This window comes from Taudactylus pleione, unplaced genomic scaffold, assembly GCF_031769625.1.
Source record: "Taudactylus pleione unplaced genomic scaffold, aTauple2 ptg000016l, whole genome shotgun sequence".
Taxonomy (NCBI): Eukaryota; Metazoa; Chordata; class Amphibia; order Anura; family Myobatrachidae; genus Taudactylus; species Taudactylus pleione.
In genome coordinates, this window is record NW_028284418.1 from 43,841,610 (window position 1) to 43,865,605 (window position 23,996).

Here is a 23,996-nt window from a genome sequence, read left to right on the forward strand (position 1 = left end):
GCGTATCTCCTCCCAAGAGTTCTCAAGAAATTCAAACAGGAAAGCAGAACAGTAATATTGGTGGCTCCAGCTTGGCCCAGACATCACTGGTTCACCGACTTACAGAATCTATCCATAGACAGTTCGTATCCTCTTCCTCTATGGCAGGATCTGCTGACGCAGGGTCCCTGCCAGCATCCGGACTTGCCTCATCTGGCTTTCAGTTCTGTAATTCAGACGATGCTTATGCCATGAAAGCCTGCTTCTATCCGTATCTATTACAGGGTTTGGCATTCTTTTGGTCATTGGTGAACCCCCAGAAAGTATGATCCTAAGGTATTCAGGATTTCCAGATACTGGCTTTTCTCCAGGCTGTTTTAGACATTGGTCTCCACCTGGCTACATTGAGAGTACAGGTTTCTGCGCTCTCTCTCAGGTGTACACACAGGCTGATCTCCCTGTCCCAAGCATGGCGACGGCACATTCTACTCGGTCTGTAGGGCCATTGTGGGCATTTAATCGTGGTGCCTCTGCTGAACAATTGTGCAAGGCAGGTACGTGGTCTTCTGTCCACACTTTTCTTAGGTTTTATGCCTTTGATACTTTTGCCTCTCAGGATGCTTCCTTTGGGCGACGAGTTCTCCTTTCTGCTCAGAAGCACTCTCTAGGAGAACTGCTTTAGGACATCCCCATGGTATCCCTATGGACCCTGAAGAAAACATTTTTGAGTTATGGTAGACTTGCCTAGATAACTGTTTTTTTTTTTTTCTTCGAGGTCCCTAGGATCCACAGGACACCCACCCTGACACACTTGGCTGCATGGGTAATTTTTTCTTTTGGTCACAGATTACCTAATTTTGTGTGAGTGTTTCTGGTGTTCAATTTGCTCTTCCTTCTCTTTCCTTCTCCTGCCTTGAGGCTTCTTAACTAAACTGAAATCCTATTGCTAGGGGCTGTGTATATATGGAGGAGGACCAAAGGCATCCTGGGAGCTGAAGCTTTAACTGTTTGGTGCCTGGTCTCCAACCATAATATCCCCATGGTATCCCTGTGTACCCTATGGGCCTCGAAGAAAAGGCGTTATCTAGGTAAGCCTACCAGAACTAATTTTTTCATGCAGCCCACAAATGCTGGACAGATTATGTAAAAATTAATGTAGATTAGCGTTTAGACACACCCCTCCCAAATCTAAATCTCTCTGCACATTTTACATGGTTTTGTCAAGGTACAGAGTTACTTGCCCTTTTTTTGCTTTGCTCTCACCTCAGAATCAGCCTTATAATGTGTTATACATTGCTTTAGGTTTTTTTTCTTTTCCTGTTTTCTGTATGTGTTGGGCATGACCTAATACTTTTGTTCTCTTGGCAAGTACGTACAAACTTGTGGCAGGTTTGTTCTCCCATAAGTCTCTAGCTTGTGTCACAGGGTCATGTGTGATGAAAAAATTAGGAGAGGAACTCCATTAGCCACAGGGCTTACCGCAAGCTTTTAGCTCCCTGGTTAAGTGCCCAAAGCAGTTATATCCTGCAGTAAGCTCCACTGCTAATGCGTGGTAAGGCATCAATTCTGGGTTAAGTGCCCTGAGCTATGCAGTTACCATGTGCAGCAAGCCCGAGTGTGAACTTAACACTGATTTCTGCTCGCACATCAGGAGGGTGCAAACAGAAATCCACTTTAAGCGCTCCCCTCGGGACTTACTGTGCGCGGTAACTGCATAGCTCCAGGCACTTAACCTGGAACCTATGCGGTACCGTGCATGAGATGCTGGGTTTACCGTGTTATATGGGGCTTACTGCGGGATATAATTGAATAACTTCAGGCACTTAAACCAGAAGGTAAAAACCTGCAGTAAGTCCAGTGGCAAATTGAATTCCCACTAACTGCAGTATATATTTACCGCTTCCTATTTGGATGTGGTATAATAGATCTATATGAATAAGGTCGACAATGTCTAGATAGACCCCAGATGTTAGACAGTCAATAGGTCGACACACTAAAGGTCAACTGGGTCAAAAGGTCACCATGAAAATAGTCGACATATTATTTTATTTGTTTTCTAACCTTCACGCTAACCCTCCACTTGGTGCCTAACCCTAACCGTATTTTCTACTACCTAACTCTAACCGTCGGGGTAAGTGCCTAACCCTAAAGCTGGGTATACATTAAACTATTTGCTAATGATGCAATATCGTTAATGATTTTCCCTGAACACCTGGACAGATAATATAGTGCATACACCCTGTGCAATATTACGAACGACAAAACAATATATTGTTCGTCTTTAACGATTTCCAAATCGTTAGAGCCTTAATGATATATCGTTTGCTGTCCCAAACACCTGACGACCATCTTAAAGTTTTCTGCCCAAATTTAAATAATGGGCTGTACTATGACACAGATGCATGCACAGATCAGTGAGAAAATCCCCCCCAAAGAAAAAAAAAAGACGTGGGTCCCCCTCTATAAGCACAACCAGCCCCGGACTTTTTAGAGCCAGTCCTGGTTGTGAAAATATAGGGGACAAAAGACGTAGGGCTTCCTTGGATTTAGAGCAACCAGCACTGGGCTCAGCAAGCCGGTCCTGGTTTTGGAAATACAGGGGGCAATATGAGTAGGGGTCCCCTGTATTTTCCATAGCCAGCCGCGGACTCTTTCTAGCAGGGGTGTAATGCAACAGCCAGGGGAACCCTTTCAACTGGTCCACCGGCCAAAGCATTATGCCTGACCATTGGTCAGCCCAGGCCAGGGATCCCTGGGGGGGTGGGGGTCTCCCTCTCCAGGGCACCAAGGGCCTGGGCTGATAGCCCAGGGCTATCCCCGACACCCGTTGTGTATAGTGTTGTATAAAAATATTGTCTCTTGCTGGAAATTTCCAGGTCCCAGCAAGCCTCCCCCGCATGCTAGTACTTGGAGAACTAAAAGTACCAGCATGCGGGGCATTAAGGGGCCGCTGGTAGCTGTCCCCTGTATTTTCACAATCAGGACTGGCTCTGAAAATTCCAGGGCTGGTTGTGCTTTTAGGGGGAGACCTTACGTCCGATGCGTTGGAATCGGCCAAATCGCTCATGATATCGTCTAATGTGTAGGGGCCTTAACCCTCCGGTAAGACCCTAAAAACAAAAGTTTCAACTGTTTTCAAGGCAACCTTTTGACCATGTTGACCATTTATACCTGTCGACCATCTTCCGTGTTGACCCTTAGTGTGTGGACACTTTGTCCCTGTCGACCTATTGTCTAACATCTTGGGCCAAATGTAATAGGGTGAGAGTTTAGAAAAGTGAGAGTTTCTGACACTTTTTAAACTTTGTCAATGTAATAGTGTCCAAAAACAAAGTAACAGAGTGAACTTGCATGTTTTTTTAGACTTAAAAAACTCTCACGATTTAAAATCTCATTCAGATGTTTTCCCATTTTGAAGATAAAACTCAACCAATGTGAGATTTTACTGCTAAACTCTCACCCTATTACATTTGGCCCCTTGTGTCTATCTAGATATTGTCGACCTTTTTCATGTAGATCTATAGTCTGGATACCTTCCTATTTACAGTAGGCATTTAAATGATGTTCACCGATGACCATTTGTATTGCATTCATAGACCATTTGAATTCCCTGGAAATATGTTGAAGGCAGGGCATTGAGTCAGTTTTGGCATATGGTATAGGTCTTCCAGGTGTGTGTGTGTGTTTTCTTTCATGCAAATTTCATGAATGAACCCCCTACAAAGGGCAACATATGTCATAGCTAGATAATACCAAATCCATTTAAAAATAGTTTAGTTAGCGACGTGAGATACTGCTGAGTTAAGGAAACTCATACAGCTTAACAGCTACAAGACAGGACCCATATGAACTAGTCTATACTGCACTTTGGCCCATAAGCTTAACTGGGTGGCCATATTTGCTTATAGCATCTACAGCCATTGTGTACTTGGGTTTCTCACGTGTGCTGATTATTGTATTGTCACTAGGCATCATTGTAAACACTACTTCCAGTAAGTCTGGTTTTTATGCTCCCCCGCTGACGTCTGTACATTGAAAACTCTCCTCTCTAAAAATTGCATTTGGCAAAGGTCATTTTTAAAACTCATTTCCCTTAATTTTTGCCATAAAATATCTCTATTCTTTAGAGGAACTGTAATTTTTATATTCTAGTAATCAATGTTTTAGCAATGCTTAGTGAATTGGAAACCAGGATCTGCTTTTTAAGCAGAAGACAAAACAAGAATAATATATTATCTTCGGCCAAGTATACCCTCGCAAGACACTATTCTTGTATCCCTAACAGTATCCAGGTCGGATCAAAGTACAACTATTAATACAACACGACTGTTCTGCTCTGAAGTTGCACAGCTGAAATGCTCTTCCTATGCTCTAAGGTAGAATATGTGCTTGAACTTACCAAAGCTGCTGTCAGTACGGAGTTTCTGACCTGGGGACACTTTTCGGTGATTAAGTCCATTTGTAATGACATGGTGTTGGCCGAGGGTGGGTAAGTAGAAGACGAACCATTGACTCCCTTGCGTACACTTGCAGTCTGCTTGTAATAAGAGCGAGCAGCGGCAAAATGATGTGTGCTCCACTCCCTATTGTAAGGTTGGGGTTCAACTGTTTGTTTTAAAAATAAAAACTCAATCATTTGCACAGATCAATGTGTTTTATAGGGAATCTGTATACGGTTGCGTCTTTAGAAACTGGGTTCATTGTCTATACTCTTGTAGGTAATTGGGGAATGCTTTAGCATTTGGTGGTTGGTGTGCTACGGTTTTTTTGTATTTACAGAATATTTTGTGTTGATCAGTGGTAATCCCTGCATAACCCAGTTTGATTCTGTGATGTGTGTGTGTGTATATATATATATATATATATATATATATATATATATACACACACACTGTACAGGGCTGTCCTGATTGCACACACACTGGGTTGGGAGAGAGACTGTGTCTGGCTGTGTCCTGTGCTGCAACAAAGGAGAAGTGGTTCCTGGATTGTATAATAAGTAGATGAAATAATATATGAAGTCCTCCTCTCTGGCTCGTATATTGACAAGGGTGACAGACCGCATATCAAGGGGAGTGAGCAGACCATCACCACTTTATGTGGGTACTTTTGGGGCTGAAAAATAAGGAAGAAACCTGGATAAAGTTACCAAAGGTTAACACTATATGCATCTACACAAGAATCTATCGGGTACGCATAACCATTTATTACGAGACTCAGTATTCTGAAATTACTACACTATATTATTTTTCTTCTTCACCTGGCTCTGTCAAGAGCCTTTCCCTACTAAGGTCCTATCTGGCACCAGTAACCCGGGTCCAGCTTTGTATACTCAATCGACTGACAAGATTTACAGATAAGCCTTAAAGATTTATCTTTTGGTACGCACATTATTATTTGAGCACGGGCACAATTATTTTTTAATTTATCACACTATTTGGCGCTTGTCCTTTCCACCCCATTTTCTATATATATATATATATATATATATATATATATATATATATATATATATATATTTAAAAAATACGAAAGAGTAACTAGGTTTTAATTAGCCACTGTGCCTTGAAGCTACTATCTGTTCAGACCATTGACATTTAAGCTGTTGAGCAGGAGCCAATGGTAATTAAGAACCATGTAATGTTGTGAGATAAGAAGCCACAAGAGCAATGCAAACAGTAACTAAATACTAATGAGAGCATTTTGTTGTTATAAATTGTTTGCCGTTTGTACAGGTTTTTCTAACCATTGTGTTCATCTGGTCTATGTACAAACTTTGTACTAATGAGGATGTATTGCCTCATTGCTACATTGCTGGGAAAGCGTTTGTGTTAAGCTGGCCACACACATAGCGATATTTTACCCTATCTGGCCGATTCCGACACATTGGAACGATAGATTGTTTAAAATATGGCCAAATCGTGAGTCCCCACTCACGATCACGTTGCGATGCGCGTCCCCGCTGGTCGCACATCGCATCATCAGATCTGCCGTGCAGTAGGGCAGATCTGACAGCCTAGGACACGGTGCACTGTAATAGTCTGGATGCAGGAGAGATCGTATGAAGATTGGACAACAAATTGTGTGCAGATCATATGGAGATCGTGTGCAGAGCTGCCGGGGAGAGTTTCAAGGGAAATCGTACACAAATCGTACACATCGGCTGATCGTGTGCAGATCGCCATGTGTGTGGCCAGCTTTAGGTTTTTGCTTTGTGTGAACCCCCTTAAAGTAGATGTCTTTAAATCTTGGGGTTACAGGAGCACTGCTTTGTGCTTCCTATTTTCCTTATCTTCACAATTGTCACAATGCCAGCAATTGTTTATACCCAGTGATCGCAGTGAGTGACAAAATATGTGGGTCCCAGGGCCTTCCACTTTTTAAAAAAAAAAATGGGGTCCTTCCTGACCGTTTCTGGGTCCCATAATAATTTATGCTTTAGAGCTCTCCATATAACTTTCAGACCTCCCCTAACCCCTTACAAATGATGCCACACAGCCATGCTCGGCCTTTACACATTATGCCGCACATTAATGCCCATAGTAGTCCCCCCCCTATGCATTGCCCCTAGTAGTAATCCCCCTATGCATTACCCCTAGTAGTAATCCCCCCAATGCATTGCCCCCAGTAGTTGAGCCCCTATGCATTGTCCCCAGTATTGGCCCACCTATTTGCCCTTTAGTGACTTGGGCCTAATGCCCATGTCACTCACAGCTATTTGTGGTGCAGATACCTTCAATTGGGCCTAATGCCCCTTTTGTAGCCCGGGTCTTGTGCCCACCTATATACCCACAGGCCTATTGCCTGAATTTATTCCACGGGACTAGTGAACGACAACCCTTGTGGTCTAGGGAGGAGTTAAATAACGGTGGCCCAAGGCCGCCTGCCTGTACGTTGGAAGAGGCTTCGGGGGGGGAGCTTTGTTAGCTCTTTTTCTTTCCACCCCCGCAGTCCTCTCCGGTCCTCAGCTTCTTTCTTCTGCCGCTGGCCCGTCATGGCCAGCGGCGCTGCCTCTACCTTTCTTCCTCCTTCATCACGCAATCTTCTGGCCTCTTGCGCGGACTGCCGGAACTGTTGCCGCAACGCTCTTCTCTTCGGGAGGTCTTCATTCCTCCTCTCCGCCGCCGGACTGAAGTTTCCTGCTCAGCGGCGTCTAATTCAAGACACCACGAGTGGGCGGGGCCATGACGCGGCGAGCCATGATTGGCTAGTCGCGTCTGCCTCCTATTGGCTGCTGGACTCGCGGCCAGTGCCAAACAACCGCCGCTGCTACTTGGCTTCCGGGCAGCAAGCTCCACTTAGTTTGCGCCTAGAGCCAGGCTTCTCCCGCCGCCACTTTACCGCCGACGCTGGTGGAAGGGACCAGGTGGTCCCTTAACCAAGTACCCGCCGCGGTGGCTTACCCTGCGCTGGGAACAAACACACTGTCCCAGCGCCGGTCACAGATGCTGTGCCGATGTTGGGATCATTGGCCGCTATAAACAGACAGCGTTGTGTCTTTCTCAGGGGGATGCGCTGTGCTGCTGTCAGGGATTGGTCACAGCACAGCGTGTCCCCGGGGACCCGGCTACTTTATAAAGGTGAGTCCCCAGTGCTCAATATTGGGTAAAATACGCACTATAGCGCGTATTTGCGAACACTGAATACCAACACAGTGGTCCTGATATTCTTTGTACATACGGGTTTGTGTGAATAATGTCTATTATAAATTTGGACCCTGATTTTAATTACGGCAGCATGCTAGACTGCAGACGCGGGCCGTGCACTTTTGGTCTAATGTGCACGGTGCATACCTGCCGCCGCTCTTTATTAACATGCAGCTGCAACCGGCGAGTTCAACATCCAAAGGCCTCTGCCGCCCCTGATACCAAACTGGATGACGTCATCAGAAATAACAATGTGGAAAGCGGGAGAACAGTGAGAGAGGAGGCAAGAGAGTAGTGGGGGATAGGAAGAGGGGAAAGGACTTCAGCGGGAGAAAGAGTTGGAGAAGAAGTTGGTGATGGAGGAAGAGAGGACGGAGAAAAAAAAAAAGTAGGGGAAGCACTCCTAAAAAGAGAGAGAGGGGAATCAAAACCCAGGCAGTGCCGTAGATAGATGAATGTTATATATATATATATATATATATATATATATATATATATATTATACATACTTTCTATTGTAAGTTCAGTAATGCTTTGTATATCATTTATGAAGGTTATAATTTGTACATATATATGCAAATGTACATGGACTGAAGTTTTTGTAGTACATATTATATTTTTTTCTAACTTTTTGATTCCTGTTTCCAGGCATTCCCATTAGTCAACAACACTTAATTTGGAACAATGTGGAACTAGAGGATGAATGTTGCCTGAATGATTATAAGTAAGTGTATGACCCCAAACTGAAGCCTTTGTGTTCTAGACATTGATTTGATTTTAAACCAACCATAAAACTGATTTACTTCCTTTTTTTTTTTTTTTCCCTTCTCTTCTAAGCATCTCTGAAGGTTGCACCTTGAAGTTGGTGTTGGCTATGAGAGGCGGTCCAATTAACACCCGGAGAGGTATGTACGGCTGATTTCTGCACGAGGCACCAAAATTATGTGCTGTAATTTGCATCAAATGCTGTACTAATTATTTAAAATTGGCCATAGTACCTATGTCTGGGAATATCCAATCTCTAGATCAGGGCCAATCAAATGGGATAACTTTTTTTTTTTTTTTGGTTCACTGACCAATCCCTTCTAGTGTACCCTGCACTGTTATGTTTCACCTAAAAGGTGGTCACTCATAAATTAATAGCTTTAGATTAATTAGCCCATAAAGATCCTATTTCTTTTCATTCAGCTAATGGGGCAGATGTATGAAGCTCTGGAAAGTGATAAATGACCAACCACTCCGCTCCTGACTTTCATGTTACAGGCTGTGTTTGAAAAATGACAGTTGGGAGTTGATTGGCCGGTCATTTACCACTTTCTAGAGCTTAATACATCTGCCCCCATCTCTCATCCATGCCTTTTCTTCTCCCAAGCAGAACCATGTTCGTCCCACGCCGGTATCTCTGCAGTTTAGGAGAACCTGACAGGTTTTTGTCACAGCACCTTGTCCATTCCCAGCACTGTAGCTAATGGGACAAAGCCTCGGCTCTGCACAGTGAAGCATCTGTGTTAGAAATGGTCACAGCTCTCTTTGAACTGCCCCTTCTGCTGTTGACCACCTCTGTGGTGGTGAGCAAGTGTAGGTGGCCACCAGAAGCTATTCAGTTGATCCTATAGTAGCATAGGCTAGTCTCAAAGATTAACCCATGCACATGTAAGTACACAGAGCCAGTTTAGTGAAACTGCGACTGTCTCATGCTGCTGGGATTCCTGAAATATGACTCGTGCCAGATGGTTACTTTCTGGTCATTGCTATTATGTGTGAACGGTGTGAGTTGCTGTTGCAACAGCGTTAAAATGCAGGCAATGGACCGCCACCTCGCACCCTCCGCGGCCCGATCCGAGCCTGAATTTGCAGAATTTTACTCAGAGCACTATGGGGCTGTGAGCAAAATTCAGCGAATCTGGGCTGCCGTAAAGTGTGGCCATTTCTGATAGGATTGACCCCTTTTGTGGAGGGGTGGGTGTTTATTAAAATGATATTTTTAGTGATATTCTTTTTATTTTAATATTGAAGTTTTGTTGAAGGGTGTATTCGGTAAAGTAAGGAAAAATTAGTCAGTATGGTATTTTATTGTCCACCCTCCTGTGAAGACTAGCTGTCATGCCAATGTGTCTTTAACCACTTACCTGTCATGCCAGCTGGGCACTCGATGACTGGGTCACATCTCATGCAGCGCTACCTGCCCCAGCCTGTGAATGAGGAAATCTGTTTTGCATGTGTGCAGAACTGATCTCCTCCTGCTCGTCCACCCCCTGGCATTGATGTCAGCGGTCTCTGACTGTCAAAATGGCGTCTCAGAATGCCGTCCGTACGGCACACTGGACGAATGTGCCAAAAATGTAAAGTGCAAGGAGTTTAGTTTTTCCTCGAGCACTGTGAGGCTGATCTCTAAGAGTACAGAGATCAGCTGCAGCAGCGGGGACAGATGATCAGCACCCCCTGACTCACGCCGCCCCACTGCACTCTGCTTTAGCAGTGAGGAAGGGGCAATGCCAAGGGGGAAGGGCATTGACGCTGGAGGAAGGAGTGACGAAGGGAGGGCGATCTTTTGTCGCTGAATGGGGGGTGGCTCGTACTTGTGGCTATAGGCCCCCACTGTAAAATTACCTGTACCTTCCTCCCCCAGTCTCAATAAATCCCCCAGAAGCAACAGACCCCCAGTGGGTCATTCCATGGTAACTCATGTTACTAAGTGACATAGCCATGCATATACTTGCTATCAACCACAAAAGGAATTTGTGAAATTAATTTTATTTACTGAGATAATAAGACTGGTCATGCTTTAAAAAAACTGTAAACAGGATTTGCTAATTGTTTGCTGTGTCACTTTGTAACGTGAGTTACTATGGAATGACCCAGTTGCATTACCTCCATCCACCCACCAGTGTCTATAGCCCCCATGTATTGGTATATCCCACCCGCCCAGGATCAATAAAACGTCTATTGACTGGTTTTTGCCAGTTATACAGATATACAATATTTAATGAGAAGTAGATAATTCTAAATGTTCTAGAAAGAACTGGTATGCTTGTTATAAGAGCGGTGTGCTGATTATGTGCTCATAAAGTCAATTGCAATTGAGATATGCCGGTAGGACCAATTAGGGTTGTTATACACCTGAGTCAGTTTGGAATACCAGCTAATGAAACAAAGACAGACATTTTAAAAGACTAGCACAATGGAGTGTTAGACACAGACTAATAATCATATAATAAAACAATTCAAGCTGTCAAAGAATGAGAACACAATTACAGGTATGAGGCACTGCAAATACTACAAAAGAAGAATAATCAACCAGTGCTTGTTTCAGTCTAGAACAAAGTCAATACATAATACATACATATTAGTTGTCGACCTAAAGTCCATGTCGGCATTCTGACTGGACACAAGAAAAGTAATGTTACCATTCTAGTAGACATTCAAAATATTTGTGATGGGTATCTGTGTCATAGTCTCATTACCTAGTTAACCTAGCGCATTGGTTAATTCTAATTGCCATATATGTGAACAATCTAGGTATTGGAAGTGTGTGTGCGCATGTGTGTAAGATATACTGTATATGCAGTATACTCTAATTTCTGTAACACACTCCGTGGGGTATATTTACTAAAGTGAGGGTTTTTAGAAGTGGAGATGTTGCCCATAGCAACCAATCAGATTCTACTTAACATTTAACTAGCACCTTCTAGAGCATAATAGCTATAACCTGATTGGTTGCTATGGGCAACATCTCCACTTCTAAAAACCCACACTTTAGTAAATATACCCCCATATGTCCATTTTGTGTGCAACCCATGTAAACGGGACTTTCAGGGGGAAATAAATCAACCTTAGCTGTGATTACAGTGTATAATAGGTTATAATTTCCTTTCAAAATAGTGTTTCTAAATAACACAAAATGTATTTTATATTTTGTTTTTATTTCTTTTTCCTAGCTAAAGATTAAATGCTGCCTGGTAGATCAATCCTATCTCACACAATTAGCAGATAGAAGTGCTTATTATGGAGGAAAGTAGCTGCATTACAGGAAGAGGGTGTTCCCAGAATGGAAGCTTCCAGGAAATGAACATTAGACTCTCTGCTGAATTTAAATAAATCATTTGCACTTTTCAAGATGGGTAGAAAAAAAATATTTAGACTGAAGGTTTTACAATGCAGACGTGGGTGTGTATATACAGCAGCTGGATATGACACTCTATATGCTGGGCTATTGTGAAAAGGATGGAGAAACTCCTCATAGAAGCCTGGTCGCCTCCCTCCTATAAGCCAGAAGGTCCTCATGCAAAATGAGATTCCCATGTTGACCAGTGTAGGAGGATATCAACATCCGCCTAAATTGCTAGAGTATATTATAGCAAGGATGAATAGAATGTAGACTTTAGGGACTAGTTGGTCAAATCCAAGAGAAGACGCCCAAAGGTTAGACTCGAGCAGTCATCTCTATTTGTCTGTGTTTGTCCCTTTTTATTTGCGGTGTTCAGTGCCTCTGGAGGATCCAATCAGGGAAATAGCCGAGTACATGGATCCTGTGCAAGATGAGATGTGGGAAAAGATCTCCTCAAATAAGCAGGTTACCTTTTTGGTATACCGTGAAGGTGATCAACTGAATTTCTTCCGTGTGGTGGACAGAGGGGATGGTACATTAACTCCGCTATCAGAATCTCTCAGGTAATTCTGTTTCTTTTCTTTATACATGCCTCGGTTTTTGCAAGTCAGATATGCTTTGGGGGAGTTGGCTTGTGGATTTGATACCAGTTGGTGACCTCTAGGAAACAGCACATTACATACAAGCTGATGTTTAGCTTCCAATAGAAAGGACAGCTGATATTAGTGGCACTTGTCTAAAGGATTCTCTGCAATATTTTGCAAAGTGCATACCTTAAAGCAGTGTTTGTCAAGCCCGGTCCTCATGGAACCCTAATGCGGGGTACGCACTTGGCCGACCAACCGATTTGGTGTGTATGCACAGGCGCATACTTACCAATCAGCCGACCGATATGTCTGGACAGAGGAAGCAGTATTGACGCCATTTTAACCACTTTCTGTGGCCAGCATATGGGTCGCTTGGTCATGTGTACACCCAGGCAGTTGTGAACAATATATCTGCAAGATACATCTCATCTGTCGTGCTGCGCGGCCAACACGATATTTCTGTAAAATACATCGTTTACAGATATATTGGGTGTACACACGAGCCAACGGTCGGGGCGATAGATCATTTGTTGGCTTATGAACTATTTATCGTCCCGTGTATACCCAGCATAATAGAAAATGTTTTCCATATAATCTAGCTCAAGCACAGAAGTTTTGGTGGTACTAATTATTCCTGAGGAAACCTTGAAAACACCTCACTGTTAGGGTTCGACAAGGACAGAGTTTGAGAAATATTGCCCTAGAGCAAAGCTTCCTGCATTATTTTCATACAATTTCTAGGAACACATTTAATTCCGATCGGATACATCTCTCTGTGTAGTATGCATTACCTCCCCCACCCCCCCAGTGGTCAAAACGAGAATTTAGAAGTGCTAGTGTGGAAATTTGAAGTGAATGGCTCGGTGCTATCCAGGGCCCCAAAAGCATGAGGCATTTTGAGGAGTGTGAAATTAATTTTAGATTCTTTTTTTTTTTTACACTGTATGACCTGTGATCCCCACCTCTTCTTTGTCCCAATTACTTCAGCCCTGTTTTCATCCTCTTGTCTCCTATATTACTTCACCCATGTTCCTATATCACTCAAGTCTTTTGTGTACTTGCATTTATATCAGTGACCCATAACTATATTAGTTTATTGTGTAACACTGCTGCGCTTTTAGAGCGCACATCTCATTTCTGTTTCTCCACCAGCAGATATTCACTAACTATACAAAGAAACAAAATGGCTGCCAATCTCATAATAGGGACAAATGTTGTTTTACATTAGTAATACTGTATTTTACTGTAACTTTTCCTCTAGATAAGTGACCACTCAGATTGTCAAGAATATAATATATAATATTTCGAATCTGTGGCATATTTACTGGCAGAAAAAAGATAGTTACTTCCTTGTTTCACTGACATCAGACCTTATTATATGGCCCTCCCACCTGTCAGCTGGAGGCATGCTTTTCTCCAACGCAGTTGTTACGATAGGTTGTCTTCTGAGCAGAAACTTGTACAGCATCTTCGATGATCTCAGTTCTGGGCATACCTGTCAAAAAGAGAAAAAAATTCTCATACATACCCTGCTATTAATATTCATACCATATATCAGTGATTCCCAACCTCTGTCCTCAAGGCACACTAACAGTCCTGGTTTTAGTGATATCCATGCTTAAGCACAGATTGTTAAATCAAAAGAACTAAGGTACTAATTAAGTCACCTGTGCTCAACTATGGCTATCCTTAAAACCTGGACTGTTAGTGTGCCTTTTAGGACCGTGGTTGGGAACCCCTGCCATATATATTTAAAGTTTTAATATATCTATATTCCCTTTTCCCCTTTTACCCCTCTGGAACAACATGGATTTTGTTCTAGGCAACCCTCCAACTCTCTTTATTGTTTGGAAAGATAAGGGGGTTAGGATGGGAGGTACATAAGCCCATTGACTAGCTAACAACAAAGTTATGACCTACAGCATATATAAAACCATTCAAATACCTCCAATTTACACATTTTATTAACTTTCCTAAAGGGTAATACCTCCAGAAACCTAATACCTTTTTAGTTACTTTGTATTCCGTTCCTATAAATAAAACCATAATGTTTTCTCGCTATAATATACTACTAGTGTCCAAACAATATCCAAACCCCTAACCTGAATATAAATTAGGAGCCTACTTGGGTGGATCACGGGCTTGAGAAGCCTGGTGAACATTCCAGGAAACCATCACTACATCCTTGATCATGAGAATTAACTTACAATTTATTATAGATGGTACTTCTCGACTGCCAAAATCCACTGCTCTGCTCCTTTGTGTTTGTTCCTTCTTCTACACCTTGTGGACCTGCCCACGGATCTCGGCCTCCTAGGATGCATGCTTTAATTATTAAATTCTTATTCTGAAAGACCCATGGGGGGTATATTTACTTTTTCACAGGTTTGTCAAAGCTGCCTATGACTGATGGTTTTTAAATGGCTAATCACTATTGCTGTTTTGAATCCATCATTCAAAGTCAAATATGCTCGGTGGCTTTGACAAACTAACGGCTAGTAAATATTACCCCTTGGTCTTTTTTCCAAGGTTTCCAATATACCGACTTGGGGTGTGGTATCATATGTCAACATTCATAATGTTGACATGCAGCATGTAGACACTGATGCTTCCTGCGGCATCTTCCGGGTCTCTACGGTCATGTGACTGTCACTTCCGGCAGAGTCATCTGATGGCACGGCGTTCTGGTGAGTATTCTCCCCCTAACCTTAGCCCTTCCTCTAGTGCCTTACCTCCCCCTAGTGCCCTTCCGTACCGCAACCTAACCCTAATGTTGCCATGCTATTAGTCAAAAGGCAAAAACATACAAATGCTGCGCTGGAGTATAGAGATCAGTTAAAGAATTTTTTTAGTCATAACAACAATTACCAGAATAAAATAAATAAACATGCATAAAGATACGAAAAAATACAATAAAAAATATGTTTAAAAAGCCAAATTCAAATTGATACATACATAAGTGTCTCAATCAAGGGCAACATTTGTATCAAACACTAAAAAAGCTACATAGCAGCATATAGTAATATCAGCTTATACAATGCACTCTTGTATAGTCTATCACTGGAAGATATTAAAGTTGTTTATAGTGCTGAAAAGGTGATACGCACTAATAATAATAATAAAAGTACTTCTGTTTAGGCTGTTTTAGCTGATTAACTAACTCCAGTGTTGGCTGAGTGTAGCGTCCAGAGCAAGAGCGCCGAGAGTCCCAGGTAATCTCTCACGGGTCTCTATCGGCGGATACACTTCTGTATGTATCCATTTGACACTTCTGTATGTATCCATTTGAATTTGGCTTTTTAAACATATATTTTTTTGATTGTATTTTTTCGTATATTTATGCATGTTTGTTTGTTTGTTTATTTTATTCCGGTAATTGTTGTTATGATTAAAACATTTCTTTAATTGATCTCTGTACTCCAGCGCAGAATTTGTATGTTTTTGCCTATTGTTTTGTGAGATGGGCAACACCTCTTATTATTCTGCAGCAGGTGTACTTCTTAAGCTGCATACACACACAACGATTTTTATGAACGATTTTTATGAACGATTTTCTGTCAGATTATCTGTCAGATTTTTTAAAGTGTAATGAATGATTTTTATGAACTACAAACGATTTTTGCATATTCCCTTAATGAAAATCGTTCAGTTGACAAGTCTAACTGAACTACAAACGTGAACGCGCATGAACGATAATCGTTCATCGTTTGGCACAGAAAGTGAACGATTTTTTTAAACGATATCGTGTAACGATAATCATTAAAAAAATCGTTGTGTGTGTATGCAGCTTTAGAGTGGGTTCAGCTAGTAGTATATAACAGGTGCTGAGACTTTTTATAATTGGCCATTCTATGTGTCTTGAATTCACATTCTGAGCCTATAGACATGTTGCCTGTCAACATTTAATAATGTCTACATCATAACTGATGGTTTGACCTTATGACTGCATCCCAGTATTTGACAAATAGCAAGTGAGTGGAAACGGCACATTCTTTAGTAAATTTACAACTTGCTGTTGTTTTCTGAAGATGCTTTAAACAAAAAATGAAGCAAAGAGATCACAAATAGTGTTTCCAGCTGTGACCACTTGGCAGGATAATTTTGAGAAGCTGCTCATTAAAATAGTCTATCATCTCGCTGTATTTCTTAATTAAATTTAGTGTGCAATTATCCCATATTACAGCCTGCAGGGATTTTATTTTACTTTAACAAGAACCTAAGTTTCCTATCCTCAAAACTGAGAACTGATTTGCAGAAACAGATGACACTCAACAGCTTCATATTCCTCTTTACCTATCATCAATTTTGACTTTTTGGTTTGGGTAGTTTGTGCAACATCGCTTTATTACTAAATATACATGCATGCATACATGTCTTGACAAGCGATTCATGTCTGTTACTTGCTTTGTATAGTAATGGTTTCAGTATGCTGCTGTTATTGCCGGGCGTCCTGGATTGGCCAAAGCTAAAAGAGATTGTTCTCCTACAGATGGACTTAATGTGACTTTCATTTGGGGTCCTGCAAAGTATATTTACCTTTCATTTAGATGTTGTAGTTTTTTTTGGTTTGTTGTTGTTGTTGTTTTGTATTGGATTGTTGTTGTGCTTTGCAGAACTTGAGTCCAGGGGGTATATTTACTAAAGTGCAGGATTTAAGAAGTGGAGTTGTTGCCCAATTGGATTCTAGCTATTATCTTCTAGATTCAGAAGGTGCTAGATAAACGATAAGTAGAATCTGATTGGTTGCTATGGGCAACATCTCCATTTCTAAAAACCTGCACTTTAGTAAATCTACCCCCTAGTATAAAAGCAAGGCATTCGAGGTAGGGGTTAGCATGTACAATCAATACTATAGTAATCGGATTTCCCAGTATATAATTTTATACTGGTGCTCAATATTCCTGTTCACTCTGATTTTCTTGAGCAGTTTGTTGATCATAGAGAAGGTCACGTTTTTTACAGATACGTCACGAAAACTGAAATATACAATTATTATAATGAATATCAATGTGTTATATGTAATATTTTTAGTACTATAAGTAATATTTAAACTCTTTCCCATTCAACTGTTTGTACAACAGACCCTTAAGTGCCCATTAGCTACCTCTGCCATATGACAATTTGTGGGAAGTTGACACAGAAAACACTGTGGGGAAATCTATTCTGTTACTTGTCTGTTTAAGTCACAGGTTCTCAAACTCTGACCTCAGGACCCCAAACAGTGCATGTTTTCGAGGTCTCATCACAGAATCACAAGTGAAATAATTACCTTCACCTGTGGATCTTTTACAATGTGTCAGTAAGTAATGAATACACCTGTGCAGCTGCTGGGTGACCTGCAAAACGTGAACTGTGTGGGGTCCTGAGGACCGAGTTTGAGAACCACTGGTTTAAGTCATAGCTCTATGTACAGAAGTGCAATCCATTAGAGGCTACTCGAGACCTTGGCGGGATCATGTTACATCTATCATGCTCTTAGCATGCATTAAACTTTCCATCTCCAAGGTGCTGATGACTTCCGGGGGGTACCTCGGCCAGAGATTTGATCTGACATGCCTGGATTATGCTGGGTACACCCCTATACAATCATTGGGCCATTCTTCAGATATCGTCCTTATGATTGTATGTGTGTAGGCAGGAACATAAGCTGATAAACGGCGTAAAAAGCTCATGCAACGCTCCTACAACTGTCTGATCAGAAGGTTTTATTTTATGTGCACTTTAATTTTTATACTTCCGATCTCCTGATCCAATAGAGGAACGTACACACTAAGCTATTTCTAGCTCCGTGCGTACAGGGGTCACAAGGGGTCAAGCTTTGTACACACTGCTATGCTGATCGGGAGAGTTTAATTTGTTCACCCGAGTGGTCGGCATAGTGTGTACCCAGCTTTGCTTCTGTTCCCTGTGTCAATGTGCTAGTAGACCGATTTCTGTCATGGCCTCTGGAAGAGGCATTTGTATATTTACAGAACAGGTCGTGGCATGGTGCTCGGCTAAAACACCCTAGTGGTAATACTAAATATATCAATATCTTAGTCTTTTAATACATTTATCATGTCACTTTACTATGCAGGCACCAATAAATGATGGGTAGTAATTAAATTAGAGCTTTCATTAAAGATTAATTTATGCTGTAGACTTGCTAAAAAAAAAAAAAAAAATTAATCCTCAAGCTCCTTTCTATTGTCTTAGCTTCTTCAAAGTTTGACTTACTCTAAAACAACATATTTTGTTAATAATCCCAGCAAGAACAGGCCCACGATAGGTGGAGTCCAAAATAGTTTTCAGCAGGATACAGTAGTTTTATGGAGAAAATGCAGCGGTATTATTTTGTCAAAGACTGGCAGATTAAGGTAACCATATATACATAGATTTAATTAAATATTATTATTTATTTATTACCAGTTATTTATATAGCGCACGCATATTCCGCAGCGCTTTTACAGAGAATATCTTATCATTTACATCAGTCCCTGCCCCAGTGGAGCTTACAATCTATATTCCCTACCACATGCGCATACACACTAGGGTCAGTTTTGTGGGGCGCAAATTAACCTACCAGTATATTTTTGGAGTGTGGGAGAAATCTGGACTTAATAATTAAAATTGCAAGCACCCAATGTTTGAGTTGGGTGTTACTGCATTACCCACTACTGGTTGAAAGTGGTAGCTTGACAGCATTGTGTAAGCATGGTAGGGGGGAGGATCTGTATGAGCTCCTCCATAATATCCAACAGTATATTTGGGTATAATCCATAATCCTTGAAAAATTGTAATTGAGTAAAATTTGATGCCCTGTTTTGGCATCAAAGTAATGGAAGTTTATAATCCTATATATTCTTCTTAAACGTGCATTTATCCTATATGTTCTGTTTCTGTCTTCTCTGTAGTGGAGGTTCGGTCTATAACTTGTACGCTGAAGACGAGGATGAAATTGAGGCTTCTCCATCTGGCCAACAGATAATAGAAAATTCAATCACTATGAACAAAATGAAGATTTTGAAATCAAATATGGAGAGCATGAACCTAAATAAAAAGGTCTTTAAAATGACCCAATAAATGATTTATTGGAACAAGTACAGTTCTGCCTGACATTTCTCCAAGTCTGGAGTGTGTCTATCAGCTATGAGTGTATGCATGCTGTGATTTCCCGTTCTGCTGATCGGCTATCGTCGATAGGTGATCCATTGACAGATCGAGGACATTTTACATGTAAAGACTCGTCGATTCTGACCTTTTTATGGGTTAGGATCAGGGAATCCAGATTTTTCAAAATGTTGAATGGCCCAAATTTCCTGTGCCCCCCCCCCCCTTCGGCAGAATGAAATATTGCCGCTAGATGTATGGGCCCCTTAACTTGCTGTTCATTCTGGACAGACCATTTGTTTCACTTATCAAACTGCCCTATGCATTGGAGCTGTATTTATTAGTAAGTGTTGGGTAATGGTCATTATGTCTTGCTCCACATTGTACATCACAAGCAATGCAGATATATTATTATTATTATTATTATTATTATTATTATTATAATTTTATTTATATGGCACCACAAGTGTTCCGCAGCGCCTTACAAAGTACATAAACAAATTGTAGATAAGCGACTTACAGAACAATACAATACAGGACCAGGACATGGATAATATATATTTCTACATTAGCGACCATATCACCCAGATAAGCAACAGAGCATAAGCAGCCAAGTGTTAGGTGCCCTAGTGGTGAGTAAGAAGTAAATTACACTAAAGTAAGGAGAAGCACAAGAGGGTAGAGGGCCCTGCTCGTGAGAGCTTACATTCTAAAAAGGTGGGGGAAGATAGACTGGTTTGACACAGATGGGGAGGAAGTAGCATGTAGCAGGGAGTTAGAATGATCGCTGGAAGGCTTTGATGAAATAATGGGTCTTGAGAGCCCGTTTGAAGGATTGCAAAAAAGGTGGAGAGTCTGATGGGGAGTGGGAGAGAGTTCCAGAGGTGGGGAGCAGTGCGGGCAAAATCTTGGAGGCGGGAGTGGGAGGAAGTAATCAGCTGGCATGAAAGGCGGCGTGCATTAGTTGAACGAAGAGAGCGTAGAGGAGCGTAAAGGGAGATGAGATCAGAGATGTATATGGGGGAAGATTGGGTGAGGTCTTTGTGAGTGAGCGTGAGAACCTTAATTTGGGTTCTAAAAGGGAAGGGGAGCCAGTGGAGGGCTTGTAGGAGAAGGGAGACAGATGTAGAGCGTTTGGAGAGGAAGATGAGCCGGGCAGCAGCATTAAGGACAGACTGGAGAGGAGAGAGATGGGATTTGGGGAGGCCAGATAGGAGGAGGTTACAGTAGTCCAATCTGGAGATGACCAGTGAGTGTATGGGTGTTTTTGTAGCATCCTGGGTGAGATAGGGTCTGATCTTAGAAATATTTTTGAGATGGAAATGGATATATAATGTCAAGAGGTATAGAAGATATTTTTAATAATTTTGTTTTTGGAAATGTTGCAAAAGGATATGGCATATATCATAACAGTAACTTATAATTACCAAAATCATAATCGCTTCTAATAAGCACACACAAGTGATCAGTAATCTATGCCACCTCTCCAAAATGGGAGAATATAGTTATTAGTATATACTCGTACTTTTACTACAAATAAAATATTGCATACTTGCAATCTTTTCTTTGTGCTGTTTAGACCACAACTTCACCAGTCTTTCAGTACTCCTATAACAACAAGCGATCTCTGTATACTGCAATACATATAAAACAATAATGCTACAACCTGTATCTTCAGTTACATAATCTTAAACATAGTACATGTAATACAAAACCGTTCAGCGTAGATGAGACAATATTTCTGTGTGGCCTACTGCTTATGCATCAGATGAAGGGTGTCTCGGGCACGCTTGATCTTGCCATGAGGGGTGGGTTGGTGGCTGTTCAGGAGCAGACAAGATTTTATTAACAATTATTGTTACTCCTTGCTTATGAAGCAACAATGTCTTATATAGCACGGTATGCAAAGGGTATCAAGATACAGTAAAATATTGCATACATTGTATCCTGCTTAACATTTGGAACGTTTCCTGCTTGTCCTTATAGTGTGTATTTACCACTGTACCATCAGTTCTGTTTCTGCATTTTATTAATTTCCTTCTGTTTCTTTTATGTAGCCGAAGAAAACTTCAAAATTGAAACCGCGACCTCCCATAGCTCCACGACCATCGACCGCCGTTGGTCACAGGCGTTTAAGAGTTCTGCCCCACATTGAACAAACTTGTCTACACCCAGGGAATCCACACACCACAGAGTCTTCCTACAATGCACTTTCTACCCTAACTGCTGCTACTAGGACAATACCTTCTGTTGCTGGTAACTATCTGAATGAAGATCAGACCTGGGAAACCTCAGCACTGATTCCATCACTCACTAGTATTAACATACCTCCCAAATTATCCCGTGTAGAACTTGAAAATGACAGTCATTTAACAAATACAGTACTCCCCCCTATTCCCATTACAAACTTGCTTCAGAATGATGTGTTACCGAAAGAGAGTGACTCATTCTTTAGTCCAAATCTAAATCTCTTCTCACCTGAAGAAACTTCTAGGTCAATTGCAGAGTCCTTTGCATTATTAACTGATGTAGGACCTCCTGAGCAGTATGCAGAACTATGCCACTTGGGGAAGTTGAAATCTGAATTTGAATTGACAGAAGGAAGCAACGAACCTTCCACTATTGAGACCCATCAAGTGACCGTCTCAAAATCTTTGAACTCTGATTTGATGGAGACCTCTATTAATACCACAGAATTGAGTCCACCAAGAAGCAAATTTTTGTCGCCCATCCATTTCTCCACACAGATAAATGACCACACCTTTCCGAAGACACAACGCCAGCCTAAATGTTTTGACCTGGGAAGCTTGAGGCCACCTGCTCCACACTCTCCTTTCCATTCTCTGCATGTTCGAAACATGGCGGAGCCCACGTTTTCCAGGACTACTAGATTTAGAGGAGTAAAAGTCGAATCTCCAGGGAAGCAGTCTGATGTTATTTCCAAAATGGAGGCTAGGGACATGACTGAAGTGGCTAATAAGGCATCTAAAGAACCTTTGGGCTCACTGAATAATTTTGGATTCTTTGCTTCGCTGGCTCGAAGCACAAGTAGGGACAACTCCAGCACCAGTATCCCTGGGAGACTGCGAAATGTTGCTCCACCTGGCAGTCTTCTGGAAAATAAAATCTCCCCTCCAAATGACAATTCAAACATCTTCATTGTGAGTATATGGCTCAATGGACTCCTCCATAGCTTACATTTAATTGAAAAAAAATATATGAAATCGGGAAAGCCTACACACAGAATGTACTTTTAGATCTATTATCCATTTCAGCATTGCTTATTTCCTTTCACTTTTCTCTTTAGCACATATTGCACTCTGGCTGACATAAGTGGCAGTGGCTTGGTACACAGCACTGAATAAGTGTTTTATGGAGAAAATTTGAGTGAGGCCAATAGCCCAACTGCCTCGTTGCTAGGGGTGTGCTACAAACATTCTGAATGTCAACATTCACAAAATCAACATTGGCAGAAAGTCGACAGTTAGCATTTTTATAATTAAGTTTTCCATGCACTTAACTAATGCGGGCCATACACCTACAGCCCAATTCCCCACTCTGCCGACGCCGTTCAAAAACCTTAATCAGTGGACATTGATGATCGGCGATCCACCAGAGATTTGGGGAATTGAGAATTAATAATAAACACCAAATGTCACTCAACCAATACACTCGGGGTGGGGGAATCAATTATCCATGGAGTTTACTCGCACGCTTCTCATTAGAGGCAGGATTTCTCCTCACAGCATTCGGAGCTGTGTGGAAAAATCTGTGTTAAAATGCAGATTGTGCATTTTTACACGCGGGGAAACCCATTGATTATCAATGGGTAGCATGTGTTAACCCACTGTTTACTGCACAGGGAAAAGGAATAATTATTTGAATAGCTATTCCCCACGCTGCATGATCAATTAGCTGCGATGTCTATCCCGTGGCTCGATTGAATTCCTCCCTCCGTGTATTTAGTATGCAGAGTACATATCCTAGTTATACATTTTCCTAATATACCCTGAATCATTTTAACTTTAAATTAGAAAACTGCAGAGATGTTCAGGAAGACTCCAGAATTGTGATAGTGAAAAGATAAATTAAATTCTTGCCCTATATCAGGCAGGGAAATGCAATGACCCACATGGTAATTAAAGGTAAAATGTTAAATGAAAACCATATAGTCTTTATAGGCCTAAGACAATTGGGGCTTATGTAATAGGCTGCGATCTGCAGTTGCTGTGGGAATTCCTGCAAGTCTTCCCTTATTTTTAAAGCGGCAATCATTTTAAAGGTAAAACTAGCTTGGTTTTGCCTTTTAAAATGATTGCCAAAATAAGGGAAGGCGTTCCCGCAGCTCACAACCTATGACATAAGCGGCCTTATCTCCTTGTACAGTATTTGTTGAAGGGCAACATACAATCGCTTGATTTTTAGGAGCATGACAAAATATAAAGCCTGGTTATAGCCAAGGATTATGACATCTATATTTGCTTCAATGTTGGAAATGTCACTGCAATCCACACCGTAGATTTTCCTGAGTCACAGCTGAGAAATTGCTCCATGTTCTGGAAAGAGTTGTTTTCTGTAACTGCCTGT

The 23,996-nt window shown here is 41.5% G+C and overlaps 1 protein-coding gene across 1 annotated transcript in view; it reads left to right on the forward strand.

Annotated features, from left to right (window-relative positions):
* Positions 1 to 23,996, forward strand: part of ZFAND4 (zinc finger AN1-type containing 4) — a 41,216-nt gene that overhangs the window by 9,424 nt on the left and 7,796 nt on the right. Inside the window, exons 3-7 of the mRNA XM_088475753.1 lie at positions 8,274 to 8,349; positions 8,463 to 8,530; positions 12,110 to 12,296; positions 19,214 to 19,361; positions 21,467 to 22,570. Coding sequence (XP_088331879.1) covers positions 8,274 to 8,349; positions 8,463 to 8,530; positions 12,110 to 12,296; positions 19,214 to 19,361; positions 21,467 to 22,570 — 1,583 coding nt within the window. The remainder of the gene's footprint in view (positions 1 to 8,273; positions 8,350 to 8,462; positions 8,531 to 12,109; positions 12,297 to 19,213; positions 19,362 to 21,466; positions 22,571 to 23,996) is intronic.